This window comes from Salvelinus fontinalis, chromosome 23, assembly GCF_029448725.1.
Source record: "Salvelinus fontinalis isolate EN_2023a chromosome 23, ASM2944872v1, whole genome shotgun sequence".
Classification (NCBI taxonomy): Eukaryota; Metazoa; Chordata; class Actinopteri; order Salmoniformes; family Salmonidae; genus Salvelinus; species Salvelinus fontinalis.
In genome coordinates this window covers 42,524,924-42,542,919 of record NC_074687.1, presented here as the reverse complement: position 1 = coordinate 42,542,919, position 17,996 = coordinate 42,524,924, and the positions used below count along the sequence as shown (strand labels likewise).

The 17,996-nt window shown below is 42.8% G+C and overlaps 1 protein-coding gene across 6 annotated transcripts in view; it reads right to left on the bottom strand.

Annotated features, from left to right (window-relative positions):
* Positions 1-17,996, bottom strand: part of LOC129821361 (WD repeat-containing protein 75-like) — a 64,665-nt gene that overhangs the window by 32,067 nt on the left and 14,602 nt on the right. For 2 of the 6 annotated variants that reach the window (XM_055878964.1, XM_055878965.1), the window contains exons 14-21: positions 8,763-8,857; positions 8,526-8,621; positions 8,116-8,285; positions 7,734-7,793; positions 7,453-7,599; positions 6,909-7,000; positions 6,434-6,544; positions 5,109-5,395 (exon numbers count right to left, since the gene is read on the bottom strand). In XM_055878964.1, coding sequence (XP_055734939.1) covers positions 5,185-5,395; positions 6,434-6,544; positions 6,909-7,000; positions 7,453-7,599; positions 7,734-7,793; positions 8,116-8,285; positions 8,526-8,621; positions 8,763-8,857 — 982 coding nt within the window. In that variant the 3' untranslated portion in view covers positions 5,109-5,184. Of the gene's footprint in view, positions 1-5,108; positions 5,396-5,933; positions 6,545-6,908; positions 7,001-7,452; positions 7,600-7,733; positions 7,794-8,115; positions 8,286-8,525; positions 8,622-8,762; positions 8,858-17,996 lie in introns of those variants that run through there. The other 4 variants (XM_055878966.1, XM_055878967.1, XR_008754300.1 and 1 more) reach the window with 3 other exon arrangements.

The window sequence follows — 17,996 nt, the reverse complement described above, 5'->3', positions numbered from 1 at the left end:
GTTACAGCCTGAATTTAAAATGGATTAAAATGGGATTGTTGGTCACTGGCATACACACAACACCCCATAATGTCAAACTGGAATTATGTTTTTAGAATTATTTACTAATTAATGAAAAATGAACATCTGAAATGTCTTGAGTCAATAAGTATTCAACCCCTTCGTTGTGTCAAGCCGAAATAAGTTCAGGAGTAAAAATGTGCTTAACAAGTCACATAAGTTGCATGGACTCACTATGTGTGTAATAATATTGTTTAACATGATTTTTGAATGACAACCTCATCTCTGTACCCCGCACATATAATTATCTATAAGGTCCCATCTGTCGAGCAGTGAACTTCAAACACAGATTCAACCACAAAGACCAGAGGTTTTTCAAAACCTTGCAAAGAAGTGAACCTATTGGTAGATGGGTAATAAATAAATAATACATGAAATATCCCTTTGAGCATGGTGAAGTTATTAATTACACTTTGGATGGCGTATCAATACACCCAGTCACTACAAAAATACAGGCGTCCTTCCTAACTCAGTTGCCGGAGAGGAAGCAAACAATCAGGGATTTCACCATGAGGCCAATGGTGACTTTAAAACAGTTACATGGCTGTGATAGGAAACTGAGGATGGATCAACAACATTGTAGTTACTCCACACTACTAAACTAATTGACAGAGTGAAAAGGAAGCCTATACAGAATTAAAAAAAATATTTCTAAACATGCATTTTGTGTGCAACAAGGCTCTATAGAAATACTGCAAATCATTTGGCAAAGCAATTACACTTTTTTGTGCTTCATACAAATTGTGTTTGGGGCAAATCCAATAAAGCACATTGAGTACCACTCTACATATTTTCAAGGATAGTGGTGGCATCATGTTATTGGTATGTTTGTAATCGTTAAGGACTGGGGTGTTTTTCAAGATAAAAAATAAACTAAACGGAGCTAAGCACAGTCAAAATGATTGAGAAAAACCTGGTTTAGTCTGTTTTCCACCAGACAAATGTACCTTTCAGCAGAACAATAACCTAAAACACAAGGCCAAATATACACTGTAGTTGCTTACCAAGATGACAGTGAATGTTCCTGAGTGGCCGAGTTACTGCAGGTTTGAAGCAAGACTTGAAAATGGTTGTCTAACGACGATCAACAACCAATGACAGAGCCTGAAGAATTTTGAAAATAATAAATGGGCAAATATTGTACAATCCAGGTGTGCAAAGCTCTCAGAGACTTACCCAGAAAGTCTCACATCTGTAATCGCTGCCAAAGGTTATTCTAACATGTATTGACTCAGGGTGTGAATACTTACAGTGTATTTGGAAAGTAATCAGACCTCTTGACTTTTTCCACATTTTATTACGTTACAGCCTTATTCTAAAATGTATTACAATTGTTGTTTTCATAAATCAATCTACACAAAATACCACATAATGACAAAGCAAAAAGTGTTTCTTAGAATTTTTTTGCAAATGCATAAAAAAACAGAAATATCACATTTACATACATATTTGGACCCTTTAATCAGTACTTTGTTGAAGCACCTTTAGCAGCGATTACAGCCTGGAGTCTTCTTGGGTAGGATGCTAAAAGCTTGGCACACCTGTATTTGGGGAATTTCTGCCATTCTTCTCTGCAGATCCTCTCAAGCTGTCAGGATGGATGGGGAGCCTCGCTGCGCAGCTATTTTCAGGTCTCTCCAGAGACGTATGATCGGGTTCTGGCTGGGCCACTCAAGGACATTCAGAGACTTGTCCCGAAGCAACTCCTGCGTTGTCTTGGCTGTGTGCTTAGGGTCTTTGTCCTGTTAGGTGAACCTTCACCCCAGTAGTCAAGTGTGGAGTAGGTTTTCATCAAGGATCTCTCTGTACTTTGCTCCGTTCATCTTTCCCTCGAACCTGACTAGTCTCCCAGTCCCTGCAGCTGAAAAACATCCCCACAAAATGATGCTGCCAACACCACACTTCACCGTAGAGATGGTGCGAGGTTTCCTCCAGACGTGATGCCTGGCATTCAGGCCAAAGAGTTCAATCTTGGTTTCATCAGACCAGAGAATCTTGTTTCTCATGGTCTGACTCCTTTAGGTGCCTTAAGGCAAACTCCAGGCGGGCTGCCATGTGCCTTTTACTGAGGAGTGGCTTCCGTCTGGTCACTCTACCATAAAGGCCCGATTGGTAGAGTTCTGCGAGATGGTTGTCCTTCTGGAAGGTTCTCCCATCTCCAGAGAAACTCTGGAGCTCATTCAGTGACCATCGGGTTCTTGGTCACCTCCCTGACCAAGGCCCTTCTCCCCCGATGGCTCAGTGTGGCCGGGCAGCCAGCTCTAGGAAGAGTCTTGGTGGTTCCAAACTTCTTTCATTTAAGAATGATGGAGGCCATTGTGTTCTTGATGACGTTTTTTTTATTGGTACCTTTCCATAGACGTGTGCTTCGACACAATCCTGTCTCGGAGCTCTACAGACAATTCCTTTGACCTTATGGATTGGGTTTTTCTCTGACTTGCACTGTCAACTGTGGGACCTAATATAGACAGCTGTGTGCCTTTCCAAATCATGTCCAATCCATTGAATTTAGGTGGACTCCAATCCAGTTGTATAAACATCAAGGATGATCAATGGAAACAAAATGCACCTGAGCTCAATTGAGTCTCATAGCAAAGGGTCTGAATAATTATGTAAATAAGGTATGTTTATTTTTAATACATTTGCAATAATTTCTAAAAACCTGTTTTTGCTTGTCATTATGGGGTGTTGTGTGTAGTTTGATTATATATATATATATACAGTATATCACAAAAGTGAGTACACCCCTCACATTTTTGTAAATATTTGAGTATATCTTTTCATGTGACAACACTGAAAAAACGACACTTTGCTACAATGTAAAGTAGTGAGTGTACAGCTTGTATAACAGTGTAAATTTGCTGTCCCCTCAAAATAACAACACACAGCCATTAATGTCTAAACTGCTGGCAACAAAAGTGAGTACACCCGTAAGTGAAAATGTCCAAATTGGGCCCAAAGTGTCAATATTTTGTGGCCACCATCATTTTCCAGCACTGCCTTAACCCTCTTGGGCATGGAGCTCACCAGAGCTTCACAGGTTGCCACTGGAGTCCTCTTCCACTCCTCCATGACGACATCACGGTACTGGTGGATGTTAGAAACCTTGCACTCCTCCACCTTCCGTTTGAGGATGCCCCACAGATGCTCAATAGGGTTTAGGTCTGGAGTCATGCTTGGCCAGTCCATCACCTTTACCCTCAGCTTCTTTAGCAAGGCAGTGGTCGTCTTGGAGGTGTGTTTGGGGTTGTTATCATGTTGGAATACTGCCCTGCGGCCCAGTCTCCGAAGGGAGGGGATCATGCTCTGCTTCAGTATGTCACAGTACATGTTGGCATTCATGGTTCCCTCAATGAACTGTAGCTCCCCAGTGCCGGCAGCACTCATGCAGCCCCAGACCATGACACTCCCACCACCATGCTTGATTGTAGGCAAGACACACTTGTCTTTGTACTCCTCACCTGGTTGCCGCCACACACGCTTGACACCATCTGAACCAAATAAGTTTATCTTGGTCTCATCAGACCACAGGACATGGTTCCAGTAATCCATGTCCTTAGTCTGCTTGTCTTCAGCAAACTGTTTGCGGGCTTTCTTGTGCATCATCTTTAGAACAGGCTTCCATTTGGGACGACTGCCATGCAGACCAATTTGATGCAGTGTACGGCATATGTGCTGAGCACTGACAGGCTGACCCCCCACCCCTTCAACCTCTGCAGCAATTCTGGCAGCACTCATACGTCTATTTCCCAAAGACAACCTCTGGATATGAAGCTGAGCACGTGCACTCAACTTCTTTGGTCGACCATGGCGAGGCCTGTTCTGAGTGGAACCTGTCCAGTTAAACTGCTGTATGGTCTTGGCCACCGTGCTGCAGCTCAGTTTCAGGGTCTTGCCAATCTTCTTATAGCCCAGGCCATCTTTATGTAGAGCAAAAAAATTTTTTTCAGATTCTCAGAGATCTTTGCAATGAGGTACCATGTTGAACTTCCAGTGACCAGTCAGTATGAGAGCGATGATACCAAATTTAACACACCTGCTTCCCATTCACACCTGAGACCGTGTAACACTAACGAATCACATGACACCGGGGAGGGAAAATGGCTAATTGGGCCCAATTTGGACATTTTCACTTAGGGGTGTACTTACTTTTGTTGCCAGCAGTTTAGACATTAATGGCTGTGTGTTGAGTTATTTTAAGAGGACAGCAAATTTACACTGTTATACAAGCTGTACACTCACTACTTTACATTGTAGCAAAGTGTCATTTCTTCAGTGTTGTCACATGAAAATATATACTCAAATATTTACAAAAATGTGAGGGGTGTACTCACTTTTGTGATATACTGTGTATATATATATATATATACACACACACATTTTAGAATAAAGCTGTAATGTAACAAAATGTGGAAAAAGTCACAGGGTCTGAATACTTTCCGAATGCACTAATTAGATATTTCTGGATTTATTTTAATACATTTGCAAAAAAATTAAACGTTTTCACTGTCATTATGGGGTATTGTGTGTAGATGGGCGAGAAAATCAATGTAATCCATTTTGAATTCAGGCTGTAAATGTAGAATAAGTCACGGGGTATGAATACTTTCTGAAGTCACCATACATTTACAGTCATTTAGCAGGCACTTATCGGAGAAATTTGGGTTTAGTACCTTGCTCTAGGGCAGACTTTTCACAGTCGGCTCGGGGATTGGAACTAGCGACCGTTCTGCTCTTAACTGCTAGGCTACCAGACCCCATGACATGTACATCCACCCATGAAGGGTACATCCATGAATGCACTGTATAGGCAAACTGGAAAATGTATATGGCAGCAACCTTGACACAAAGTATGACTACAATTGCACTAGATGGACTAGATTGCACTAGATGGACTTTGATAAGTGAATCACTCTGCAAAACAAACTAATGTACGGAGCTAGACATAATACAAAGTGATCTTTTTTTACTTTAAAATTGTTTTGTTTTAATCCAGCAAAACTGAAACATTCTTGGGGCAATGCCAGAAACAAGCATGATACGGCACATTTGAAAACAGAAATATATTTTATTACATGAAAATACACCCTTTGGAAAAGTGTGTGTGTTTGGGCTTGGTCACGCTTAACAGTCCAGGAGGCTGCTGAGCCAGCTGTGGTCAAATGTTTTAACTTTCCTCAGTTCCCTCTCCTGGGCTTTGGTGAGAGCTGGTGCCCCAAACTCCTCGGGTGGGCCGCATGCTGCCGATTCCCCCAGACGGGGGTCTGCTTCCCCTTCGGAGTCCTCTTCCTCTTTCTCTCTCTCCATTTCCTCTTCTTCATGTTCTTTTTCCTCTCTTCAGCAATTTACAAAAAAAAACACGTGTAAGTGGGGTGAGAGCCCTCAGCGCAGGGCTTGTGACCAAACATGACCAAGCAAGTATTCCAAAATATTAAAACAGTCAACATAAAATGTGATTTCCTTAGTACTATCTAGCATATGGGGGGAATTTTCTGACCCAAAGCGCATATCAGCCGCTTTCTCACGGAAGTGAGATGTAGCATTTGTTACTGTACACTTACAGTGCCTTCGGGAAGTATTAAGACCCCTCGACTTCTCCACATTAAGACTAACGTAACATTCTAAAAATATATATTAAATCCCCATCAGTCTACACACAATACCCCATGATGACAAAGCGAAAAACAGGTTTTTAGAATTGTTTGCAAATTTATAAAAAATAAAACAGATACCTTATTTACATAAGTATTCAAACCCTTTGCTACGAGACTCAATTTAGCTCAAGGTGCATCCTGTTTCCAGTGATCATCCTTGAGATGTTTCTAGAACACCTGTGGTAAATTCAATTGGAGATAATTCAAAAAAGCACAAACCTGTCTATGTAAAGGTCCCGCAGTTGACAGTGCATGTCAGAGCAAAAAACAAGACATGAGGTTGAAGGAATTGTCCGTAGAGCTCAGAGACAGGATTGTGTCGAGGCACAGATCTGGGGAAGGGTACCAAAACATTTCTGTAGCACTGAAGGTCCCTAAGGACACAGTCGCCTCCATCATTCTTAAATGGAAGTTTGGACCCACCAAAACACTTCCTAGAGCTGGCTGCCCGGCCAAACTGAGCAATAAATAGGGGGAGAAGGGCCTTGGTCAGGGAAGTGACAAAGAACCCGATGGTCACTGACAGAGCTCTAGAGTTACTCTGTGGAGATGGGAGAACCTACCAGAAGGACAACCATCTCTGCAGCACTCCACCAATCAGGCCTTTATGGTAGAGTGGCCAGACGGAAGCCACTCCTCAGTAAAACTCACATGACAGATCTCAGATCATGAGAAACAAGATTATCTGGTCTGATGAAACCAAGATTGAACTATTTTACCTGAATGCCAAGCATAATGTCTGGAAGAAACCTGGCACCATCCCTACGGTGAAGCATGGTGGTGGCAGCATCATGCTGTGGGGATGTTTTAAAGCAGCATGGACTGGGAGACTAGTCAGGATCGAAGGAAAGATGAACGGAGCAAAGTACAGAGAGATCCTTGATGAAAACCTGCTCCAGAACAGAACTCTACCCACACACTCATACTTAGATCCTGACACACACACACTGATAAAGTGTGTACTGTTGGGGCTACTCGAAGACTAGGGATGGAAAACACTGTGCTAGGGTGTAAGGTCATTGTCACCATACTACTTTGACCTCTCCATTGTTTTCAGGGGAATGTAGATTAACCTACTCATTGTGATTCTATGTCAACATATTCTGTTTTAAACATTTTTTTTTTTTTTTACTGTTTGCCACAAAACATGATCTTGTCTGGAACAATAAACAAACTACTAGTTACTGGACTCACCCGGCAGAGGAGATGGAGATGAGCAGGGAGCGGACAAACATGGCGCAGAGGAACGAGGCTGATGGCAGGACGTGGGCTGGGGTGTGCAGCAGCTGAGGGAGAGAGAGCGAGAGAGAGCGAGAGAGGAGTGAGTTATGCAGAGGTCCTGATGCGTATTGCTCACTGACTATGCCCTTCAGGGCAATGCTCAATAACCTGGTCTAAAAAGTTAAGCTGGGTTCTTGAGAGAATCACGTAAGTGTTCCCTGTTTACCTTTACAATTATTAGCCAATAAAACATTTATTGACTAACTTTCTGATACACTCTGGGAATGTTTGCAGACCAATTCGTCTCACCTAGCATCTAAAGTGAGCTCAGTATATTCAGTAGTTCACTGCTTGGAAGTATACAAATACTTGGCACATGCATTTTTTAAGCATTCTAGCAAAGCTAAACATGAACTTTGAGGACCAACACTGCAGAATGTAGAAACACAAGGCTTATTTACAGGTCAGCAAATTAACAGCCAGTGAACATTGCACACACACACACACACACACACACCTCCTTGATGGCAATGGAACCCTGTGGGAGCTGAGTCCTTTCTGCCATGGGATTGGTCAGCGCTTCCTGCTTCTCCAGTTGCTGCCGTCTGTGTTTCCCTAACAACAGGTAGAACGGCGTCACGGCAACACTGTCGTCTACCATGAGCTGAAAAACACCCCGAAAACAAAGAGTCAGAACTGACGCAGAGAATGCTATACATTGTCACAGAAAAAAAAAAGAAGACTCAAATGAATGACAATTCGTTTTCGCAACCGTTTTGGAACAAAGTGGGATTGTACCTGTTTACTGGATGCCAACAGTCTGTCCTCTTCCGTCTTGGTGCTAAAAGTCAACAAATCCTACAAACGGATGTCAGACAGAACCTCTGTGGTTAGTTACCTGCCAGTGGAATAAGAAGTCAAACTCAAGCATGCTCCTACACCCCAGATGAACAGTTTCCTTACTTTCAATGTAATTTAGTAGTATGGAGGAACTTCAAACATGTGGTGTGTCCAGTCCTTTCATTTACTAGCGGTGACAAAGGAAAGGAGACGAGGAGAGGACACCATGAGTCTGGAGACCGTGTGTATTATATGTATGTGTGTGTGTGTATATATATATATATATATATATATATATATATATATATATATATATATATATATATATATATATATTCACCATGTGTTGGGTGAAGAAGTAGAGCTGGGATCTGTTGAGCCACTGGGTACGCTCCTCGCAGCTCTCCAGCATCTGGTCGCGCGGCGCGAAGACTGCATGCTGCACCTTGCCCGTGCACAAAGCCTTCTGGGAGTAGAGGGGCCGTGGCTCACTGGGCTTGAACACAAACACTGGTGGGAGCAGAGGGCATATTGAGGAGTGAAGCCCATTTAACCTATTTAGACTTGGTTGGGTCTACCATACGACAAGGCTACAGCACATATTATACAATACCTAAGGGGACCCTGCCATGTGCAATTAGCTACGCTTTGGGCCCTTGGAGTGGGTGTGGCAAACGTAAGCTAAACCAAACGAGGCAAAATAGTTATGTTGGTACTGGCAGCTAGAACCAGAAACTATATAGCACTCACAGTCAGAGCTGCCAGATTGACTGCAGAAGGCAGCGATGTTCTCAGACAGCGGGTCAGTCTGGAGCAGGCTTACATCCATGGGAGTACTCCACTCCACTGAGAGAAGGAAAGAAAGAAACAGATGTAGGAAGAGAAACGTTTACGGATTGAACAGATTTGTTTTATTTTTTAGTCATGGATGTGTTGCTTATAGGACAGATGCACACGAGCACACACGTCAGAGGGCCACTGTCTTACGTGAGCAGGTGAGGAGGTTCCAGCAGCAGAGTTGGTTCTTGGTGCTGGTCCCCAACAGGTACTTGGAACAGCTTAACCGTCCAAAACAAAGGTCCCTGTTGGATCAAAAGAGTCTGTTAACCTTCAAACCATGTCACCCGTCTCTTACCGTACTGTCAAAGTCCACCTGACCATACCACCACCCACCCACCCTAAAAACATATTTCACAGGATTAGTGGCAAGAAGCTTTTCCACACCAGAGCTCCAACTACAAATGCAGTCACCTGAAATCATTTCAGCTCAGACCACATGTAAACACCAAACAGAAAAATCCATAGGTGGTTACACAACGGACTATGAGCAGCTGGAATAACAGTGCAGAGTCCCAGTGCTTGACTTCCACAGCCATCTGTACCAGCAATTGCCTACATCCCTCTGAGCACATACGAGGCAGAGATATCCCTATTCAGTGTTGTGAGAAAGTACTTGCCCCCTTTCTAATTCTCTACTTTTGCATTCTGAATGTTATCGGATACATTTTGGCCCACTCTTCCATGCAGAACTTTAACTCAGCGACATTTGTGGGTTTTCAAGCATAAACTGCTTGTTTCAAGTCCTGCCACATCTCAATTGGGATTAGGTCTTGACTGACTAGGCCATTCCAAAACTTCAAAATTGTGTTTTAGCCATTTTCAAATCATGTAGATGATTTGGATGAAAAACACACAAGTCTACATGATTTGAAAATCAGCTTCAGCTTCAGCTCACAGACGGAAGACCTGACATTCTCCTGTAGAGTTCTCTGATACAGAGCAGAATTCAGGGTTCCTTCTATTAAGGCAATTCGTCCAAGTCCCGAGGAAACAAAGCATCCCCAAAACATCACAATGCAGAGCTGCCACAAGCATTTTGCTACACCTACAATAACTTCTGCTAAACATGTGTATGTGACCAACAACTTTATTTGGTGCTTGACTGTTGGTATAAGGTTCTTACTGTGGAATGCGGTGTTTGGTTTTCGCCAGGCATAATGGGACCCATGTCATCCAAAAAGTTATACTTTTGACTCATCTGTCCATAGAACATTCTTCCAAGAGTCTTGATGATCAGCCAGTTGCTTTTTGGCAAACTTAAGTCAACTTTTTGGGAAGAGATGGGTCCCATTATGTCTGGCGAAAACCAAACACAGCATTCTACAGTACGAACCTCATAGCAACGGTCAAGCATGGTGGTGGAAGTGTGATGTTTTGGGGATGCTTTGCTACCTCCGGACTTAGACGACTTGCCTTAATAGAAGAAACCATGAGTTCCGCTCTGTATCAGAGAATTCCACAGGAGAATGTCAGGCCATCCAACAGTGAGCTGAAGCACAGCTGGGTAATGCAGCAAGACAATGATCCAAAACACACAATCAAGTAATGGTTAAAAGGCAACAAATTTAAAGTTTTGGAATGGCCTAGTCAAAGTCCAGACCTAATCCCAATTGAGATCTAGTGGCAGGACTTGAAATTAACGGTTCAGGCTTGAAAAACCACAAATATCACAGAGTTAAAGAAGTTCTGTAAGCAAGAGTGGGCCAAAATTCCTCCACAGCAATGTGAGAGACTGATCAACAACAACAGGAAGCATTTGGTTGCAGTCATTGCAGCAAAAGGTTGCACAACCACTTATTGAGTGTAAGGGGGAAATTACTTTCACACAGTGGAATTGGGTGTTGCATAACTTATTTTAATAAATAAACACACTGAACAAAAATATAAGCGAGGCCTCCCGGGTGGCGCAGTGGTCTAGGGCACTGCATCGCAGCGCTAGCTGCGCCACCAGAGTCTCTGGGTTCGCGCCCAGGCTCTGTCGCAGCCGGCCGCGACCGGGAGGTCCGTGGGGCGACGCACAATTGGCCTAGCGTCGTCCGGGTTAGGGAGGGTTTGGCCGGTAGGGATATCCTTGTCTCATCGTGCTCCAGCGACTCCTGTGGCGGGCCGGGCGCAGTGCGCGCTAACCAAGGGGGCCAGGTGCACAGTGTTTCCTCCGACGTGCGGCTGGCTTCCGGGTTGGAGGCGCGCTGTGTTAAGAAGCAGTGCGGCTTGGTTGGGTTGTCCTTCGGAGGACGCATGGCTTTCGACCTTCGTCTCTCCCGAGCCCGTACGGGAGTTGTAGCGATGAGACAAGATAATAATTACTAGCGATTGGATACCACGAAAATTGGGGAGAAAAGGGGATAAAAAATATATATATATAAATATTTATATATATATATATATAAAACGCAACATGTAAAGTGTTGGTCCCATGTTTCATGAGCTGAAAAAGATCCCAGAATTTTTCCATATGCACAAAAAGCTTCTCAATGTTGGTTGCACAACTGTGCTTATATCCCTGCTAGTGAACATTTCTCCTTTGCCAAGATAATACATCCACCTGACAGGTGTGGCATAACAAGCTGATTAAACAGCACGATCATTACACAGATGCACCTTGTGCTGGGGACAATAAAAGGCCACTAAAATGTGCAGTTGTCACAACACAATGCCACAGACGTCTCAAGTTGAGGGAGCGAGCAATTGGTATGCTGACTGCAGGAATGTCCATCAGAGCTGTTGCCAGAGAATGTTATATTAATTTCTCTACCCTAAGCCGCCTCCAATGTCATTTTAGAGAATTTGGCAATATGTTCAACCGGCCTCACAACCAGGTGTGCCCATGCCAGCCCAGGACCTCCACATATGGCTTCTTCACCTGCGGGATTGTCAAACTTATTCTGATTGGCTGGGCCTGGCTCCCAAGTTTGTGGGCCCATGCCCTCCCGGGCCCACCGGTGGCTACGTTCCTGCCCAGTCGTGTGAAATCCATAGATTAGGGCCTAATGAATTTAATTGACCGATTTCCTTATATGAACCGTAACTCAGTAAAATCATTGCAATTGTTGCACGTTGCATTTATATTTTTGTTCAGTATAAAATAAGTATCAATTTTGATTTGTTATTTGTAAACTCAGGTTCCCTTTATCTAATATTAGGTTTTGATTGAAGAGCTGATAATTCAGTATCAAAATTATGCAAAAAGAGAAAATCAGAAAGGGAGCAAATTACATCCTCATTTTAGGTAAAAGATGTAAAATAATTGAGAGTGATGTATAGTTGACTATCACTGTATGCTGAATACCAGCACCAAGACCAGTTTGTAGTCATTTGCAGGCTGCAGCTAAGAAGCTTTGGCATGCAATTGAATAAGACAACACCAAATACAAATTGTCTGCACTCACTGACCTAAGGGGGGGGGGGGGCTGACTTGGCAAGATATTGTAGTAGAGGCCGACACTTAATGTTGCGCAGCAGGCTCTGTCTCCCAAGTTGACATGGCTGGCTAATATGACTTGTTTTTTTGTAAGTTCCCGATCTGTTGCCATGAAGTGCACTCGTTTTGTACAAATCTTACAGACTTACAGTTCCTCCAGAAAGTATTCAGACCCCTCGACTTATTCCACATTGTTGTTACAGCCTGAATTCAAAATGGATTCAATCTTTTTTTCTTTCTTTCACCCATCTACACTCAATGGCCCATATTGACAAAGTGAAAATATGTTTAGAAATCTTTGCACATTTATTGAAAATGAAATACAGAAATCTCATTTACAAGTATTCACACCCGAGTCAATACATGTTACAAACACCATTGGCAGCGATTACAGCTGTGTGTGTCTTTCTGGCTAAGTCTAAGAGCTTTACACACCTGGATTGTACAATATTTGCACATTCTTTTCAAAATTCTTCAAGCTCTGTCAAGTTGGTTGTTAAACATTGCTAGACAGCCATTTTCAGCTAAGTCTTGCCATAGATTTTCTAGCCAATTTAAGTCAAAACTGTAACTAGGCCACTCAGGGACATTCAATGTCATCTTGGTAAGCAATTCATGTATATTTACTCTTGTGTTCTAGGTTATTGTCCTGCTAAAAGGGGAATGTCTCCCAGCGTTTATTGTAAAGCAGACCATTTTTTTACTAGAAAACTCAAGAGTCCTTGCTGATGAAAAGCATACCCATTACACGATGCAGCCACCATGCTTGAAAATATGAAGAGTGAAACTCAGTGATGTGTTTTGTTAGATTTGCCCCAAACATAACACTTTTTATTCAGCACATAAAGTTCATTGAAGTTCATTCATTTTTTTGCAGTTTTACTTTAGTGCCTTGTTGCAAACAGGATGCATGTTCTGGAATATTAATATTTTAGACTTGCTTCCTTCTTTTCACTCTGTCAATTAGGTTAGTATTGTAGAGTAACTACAGCCGTGGCCAAAAGTTGAAAATGACACAAATATTAATTTTCACAAAGTCTGCTGCCTCAGTTTGTATGATGGCAATTTGCATATACTCCAGAATGTTATGAAGAGTGATCAGAATGTTATGAAGTGATCAGATGAATTGCAAAGTCCCTCTTTGCCATGCAAATTAACTGAATCCCCAAAAAACATTTCCACTGCATTTCAGCCCTGCCACAAAAGTGTCACGGCTCCTCCTCTGCAGTGCAGGGGGCGGTTCCTCCTGCAGGCAGAGGAGGGTCGTTAGTGATTGGAGCCACCTGGGCTCAGGGTATAAAGCTGTCACTAATCACTCTTGCTCTCTCTCTCTCTGCTCCTCCAGGTATGCTCATGATTTGTTTGTTCCTTTTTAGTTTTGCATAGTTTTCACTCAGTCATGTTCACACACACATATTCATGCACCCATGCACTTTACATACACCTTACATTATGATACATCCACACCTCATTCCTGTTTCTTAGTTTAAGTTAATAGTTTGTTTAATAATAAAGAACACTTTTAAATTGGCCTATACCTGTTGTTCGTGTCCCCTCATTTTTGTCACAGGCTATGTCCGGGATAGTAGTTAACTTGGGTTAGTTTAGTTCAGATTGACAATTTTTTTTGTTTGAGTGGATGTTTTGGTTGGGCCAATTTTTGTTTAAGAGAGAGTTGAGAGCCATGTGTTCTTTTGGTTCAGTTAGCTTGGTAGCTAAGCAATTCACTCTGTGTTTTTCTGGGTTTTGTTCAGGTGGGAGTCCTCTCCTGTTCAGGCATATCAGCAAGTGTCAATAGGAGGCTTGTGGTGTTTTTGTTTTAGGTGGCAGTGAACGTGGGTAGAGCATCCTTTTCCCTTTTCCCCTACATCGGCTCGGGAGCACCTCCGTGGTTATGGGAGGGCTGCCAGTTTCTGGTTGTCTTTTCCACTCCACTGGTTTTGTGTGCATAAAACCCCACCACATGTGACTGCACGAAGACCAGGGCCAGTTAGTTAGTAGTTTTTGGAGGATAGTGGGGTGTGGCTCTTGTCCTTGAACCCAGATTGACAGCAGGTGAGTTGTGTTTTTTTTGAGCATTTGTAATAGTTGTATTGGTTGAGGAAAATGTCTTCTATTTTGAGTAGTTTTGTTCAAGCTCCTTCAGAGGTAGCCTTAGAGTTGTGTACTAAGGAGCAGTTAATTGAAATTGCTGAACATTATCAGATTGAGATTGTTGATAAAAAAATTAAAGAGACTGTTAAAACTAGCTTAAAGCAGGGTCTTAGGGAAATGGGTGTTTTTGGCGGTCAGTCTGCTAGTAGTGAGGGTGCAAGTTTTCAGGCTAGCCCTTCATTAACTTTTGAGCAGCAGAGGGAACTGTTGCAAATGCAAAGGCAAATGCAATTAGAGCAAATGCAAATGCAATTAGAGATAGAGCGATTGAGAAATGCTAATAGACCGGAAAGACTACCACAGTTTGATGTTTCACAGAATCTTCATTTGTTGCCTAAATTTGATGAGTCAGATCCAGACACATACTTTACTTTATTTGAGCGTATTGCGGAAGCTAGAGCTTGGTCAGATTTGGACATGACTATGTTGTTGCAATGTGTACTTACAGGTAAGGCACGTGAGGCTTTGGCAGCACTGAGTGTAGCTGACAGTAAAGTTTATGCTAAAGTTAAATCAGCAGTTCTGAAGGTCTACGAGCTTGTGCCAGAGGCATATCGTCAACGTTTTCGTTACAGGAAAAAGTTAGATTCACAAACCTATTCTGAGTTTGTTTGTGATTTGACTTCTGCATTTAATCGTTGGTGTACAGCTTCTGAAGTTAGTACTTTTGAGGGTCTGTCTAATTTGATTGTGTTAGAACAGTTCAAAAATTCTGTTCCTGACCAGGTTGCTACATACATGAATGAACGTAAAGTTAAGTCTCCAAGTGATGCAGCAATCCTTGCAGATGAGTACAGGCTAACACATAAAAGCCATTTTGAGTCAAACAGTGACGTGTACCATAAAAATAACTTTACTCCTAGGAATAGGAGGTCACCTTTTTTTGGAGATTTTTTCAAAAGGCCTCGGCAGAAGTTTGGGTCTGGAGGATTTAAAGCACCGGTTAATGCTAATACCTGTCGCTACTGTTTAGTTGAAGGACATTGGAAGAAAAATTGTCCTCTGCTTAAATCAAAACAGTCAGTTCAAGTTAAACCTGTTGTGATGGCAAGTCCTGTTACAGCCTCTGACCACCAGGGTGAGCTGTTTCAGCCACTAGTTGAGTTTGATTCTCAGTTTTCCCGCTGTGATTTTTCAGCCTTTATTTCAGATGGTGTAGTGTCCCTGGTAGATGGCAACCAGAATGTTAAAATCAAGATCCTAAGAGACACTGGAGCTTTAGATTCTTTTATTCTGGAATCTGTTTTGCCGTTCTCTAAAGAGTCTGATACTGGGCGTTGTGTAATGGTATGTGGTATGGGTTTAGTTCCATTCTCTTGTCCTTTACATGAAGTTACCCTAAAATGTGGTCTGGTAGAGGGTGATGTAGATGTTGGGGTTAGACCCCAGTTGCCAGTAGAGGGAGTCCACATGATTTTGGGGAATGACTTGGCAGGTAGTAAGGTGTGGGCAGATGGCAAATTAAACATCTGTAAGAAGCAACCTTCAGTGACCCCTGCAAGGGAATCTCCGGATCAGAACTGTGTGTCTCCTGAGGTATTTCCAGTTTGTGCGGTTACCCGCGCAGCCTCTCGTAAGGAGATTGAGAGTAAGCCAGAAAGTCTTGAGTTGCCAGTCAAACTCCAGACAGAACAGTTGACTAGTTCTAGAGATTCATTGATGGCTGAGCAAAAAGCCGATACTACTTTGGCTGATCTGTTTGATAAAGTGGTTCCTGATTCAGTGGTGAGGAATAGTGCTCAGTGTTATTTTCTTCTTGATGGGCTGTTGGTCAGGAAATGGGTTCCACACTATGATAAGGGTTTAGGAGAACCAGTCTTTCAAATAGTTGTACCTACTACTTTGCGAAATAAAGTGTTGCAAACTTCACATGGTGATGTGGCAGGTCATATGGGTGTTCGTAAAACGTATGATCGTATACTTCGTTATTTTTTCTGGCCACGTTTAAAGCGGGATGTATCTCAGTTTATTAAAACTTGTGATACGTGTCAGCGCACAAGCAAGCCAAATCAGGTTGTAAAGCCTGCACCGTTGTATCCAATACCAGCCGTAGGGCAACCTTTTGAGCATCTTATTATCGATTGTGTTGGGCCATTACCAAGGTCCAAGTCAGGTCATAGCTACTTATTAACTGTTATGTGTCAAGCAACCAGATATCCGGCAGCTTTTTCCTTGCGTACCATAATTCAAAATCAGTAGTTAAAGCTTTAACTCAATTTATTTCAACATTTGGGATTCCAAAAACCATCCAGTCAGATCAGGGGTCTAACTTTACCTCTCATTTATTTGCTCAGGTTCTCAAACAGCTTAAAGTTAAACACAACAAGTCTACTGCGTTCCATGCCCAGAGCCAGGGAGCTTTGGAACGTTTTCATCAAACTTTAAAATCCTTGCTTCGTGCATATTGTACGGAACTGTCTGCCGACTGGGAGGAGGGGTTACCTTGGCTGTTACTAGCTGCTCGTGAAGTAGTGCAGGAAAGCACAGGGTTTAGCCCAAATGACTTAGTGTTTGGCCATAAGGTGCGTGGGCCTTTAGCAGTGTTGCAGGATGGTTGTTTGCCTGAGGAACCACCTCGGAACCTTATTGACCATGTAAATGGTTTTAGGTTGAAGTTGTATAGGGCTGGTGAACTAGCGAAAGAAAAACTAAAATGTTCTCAACGGAAAATGAAACTGAAATATGACGGACAGGCTGAGCTGCGTGAGTTTAGTCCCGGTGATCGGGTACTTGCTCTTCTGCCTCTTGTAAGTTCACCTTTTCAGGCAAAATACTGTGGTCCTTTCACTGTGTTGCGTAAAGTGTCAGATTTGAACTATCTTATTGAAACCCCTAGTCATAGGAAGTCCTCTAAATTATGCCATGTGAACCTGTTAAAATGTTATCACTCCCGTGATCTAAGCAAAGTTGAAGGCACTTCAGCAGTGAGGTCAGTGTTGACTGCTGCCCCAGTCCCTGCATCTTGTGGCTTTAATTTGGTGGAGGGGGGAGAAGAGGAAGTTAAAGTTTCAGATGAGGTCTTACAAGGACGGTTGAAAAACTCCCAGACTTTGCAAAACCTTGGGGTTTTGGTAGATCATTTAGACTCTGAGAAACGTGATGAATTGGTAGCTCTTATTAGAAACTGCCCTGTTTTGTTTTCTGACACTCCATCGCAAACCCACTTAATTGAACATGATATAGACATCGGAGATGCTAAGCCTATCAAACACAGATTTTATCGTGTATCTGAGGAGAAGAGACTAAAACTGGAAACAGAGATGCAGTCTATGTTGGACACAGGTATTGATTTGGCAAAATGTGAGTTTGCCAAAGCTACAGTCACATACCTAGGCAAGGTTGTTGGTCAGGGATTTGTCTGTCCCGTAGAAGCCAAGGTTCAGGCTGTGAAGCAGTTCCCACAGCCCTCTACAAAGAAAGAACTGATGCGCTTCCTGGGAATGGCGGGGTACTACCGTGCTTTTTGTAAACTTTTCGGTAGTAGTGTCCCTACTGACCAATCTGTTGAAGACCAAGGCTGAATTTATCTGGTCCACCCAGTGTCAAGAGGCATTTGATGCAGTTAAGACTCTTTTGTGTTTGGCACCTGTATTGGCAGCACCAAATTTTGGGAAACCTTTCAAATTGCAGGTAGACGCCAGTCAAATCGGTGCTGGGGCTGTGCTTCTCCAGGAGAATGACGACAAGGTTGAGTGTCCAGTCAGTTTCTTCTCCCGAAAATTTAATAAGTATCAGAAAAACTATTCTGTAATTGAAAAGGAGGCTTTAGGTCTCATTTGGGCTTTACAGCACTTCGAGGTCTATGT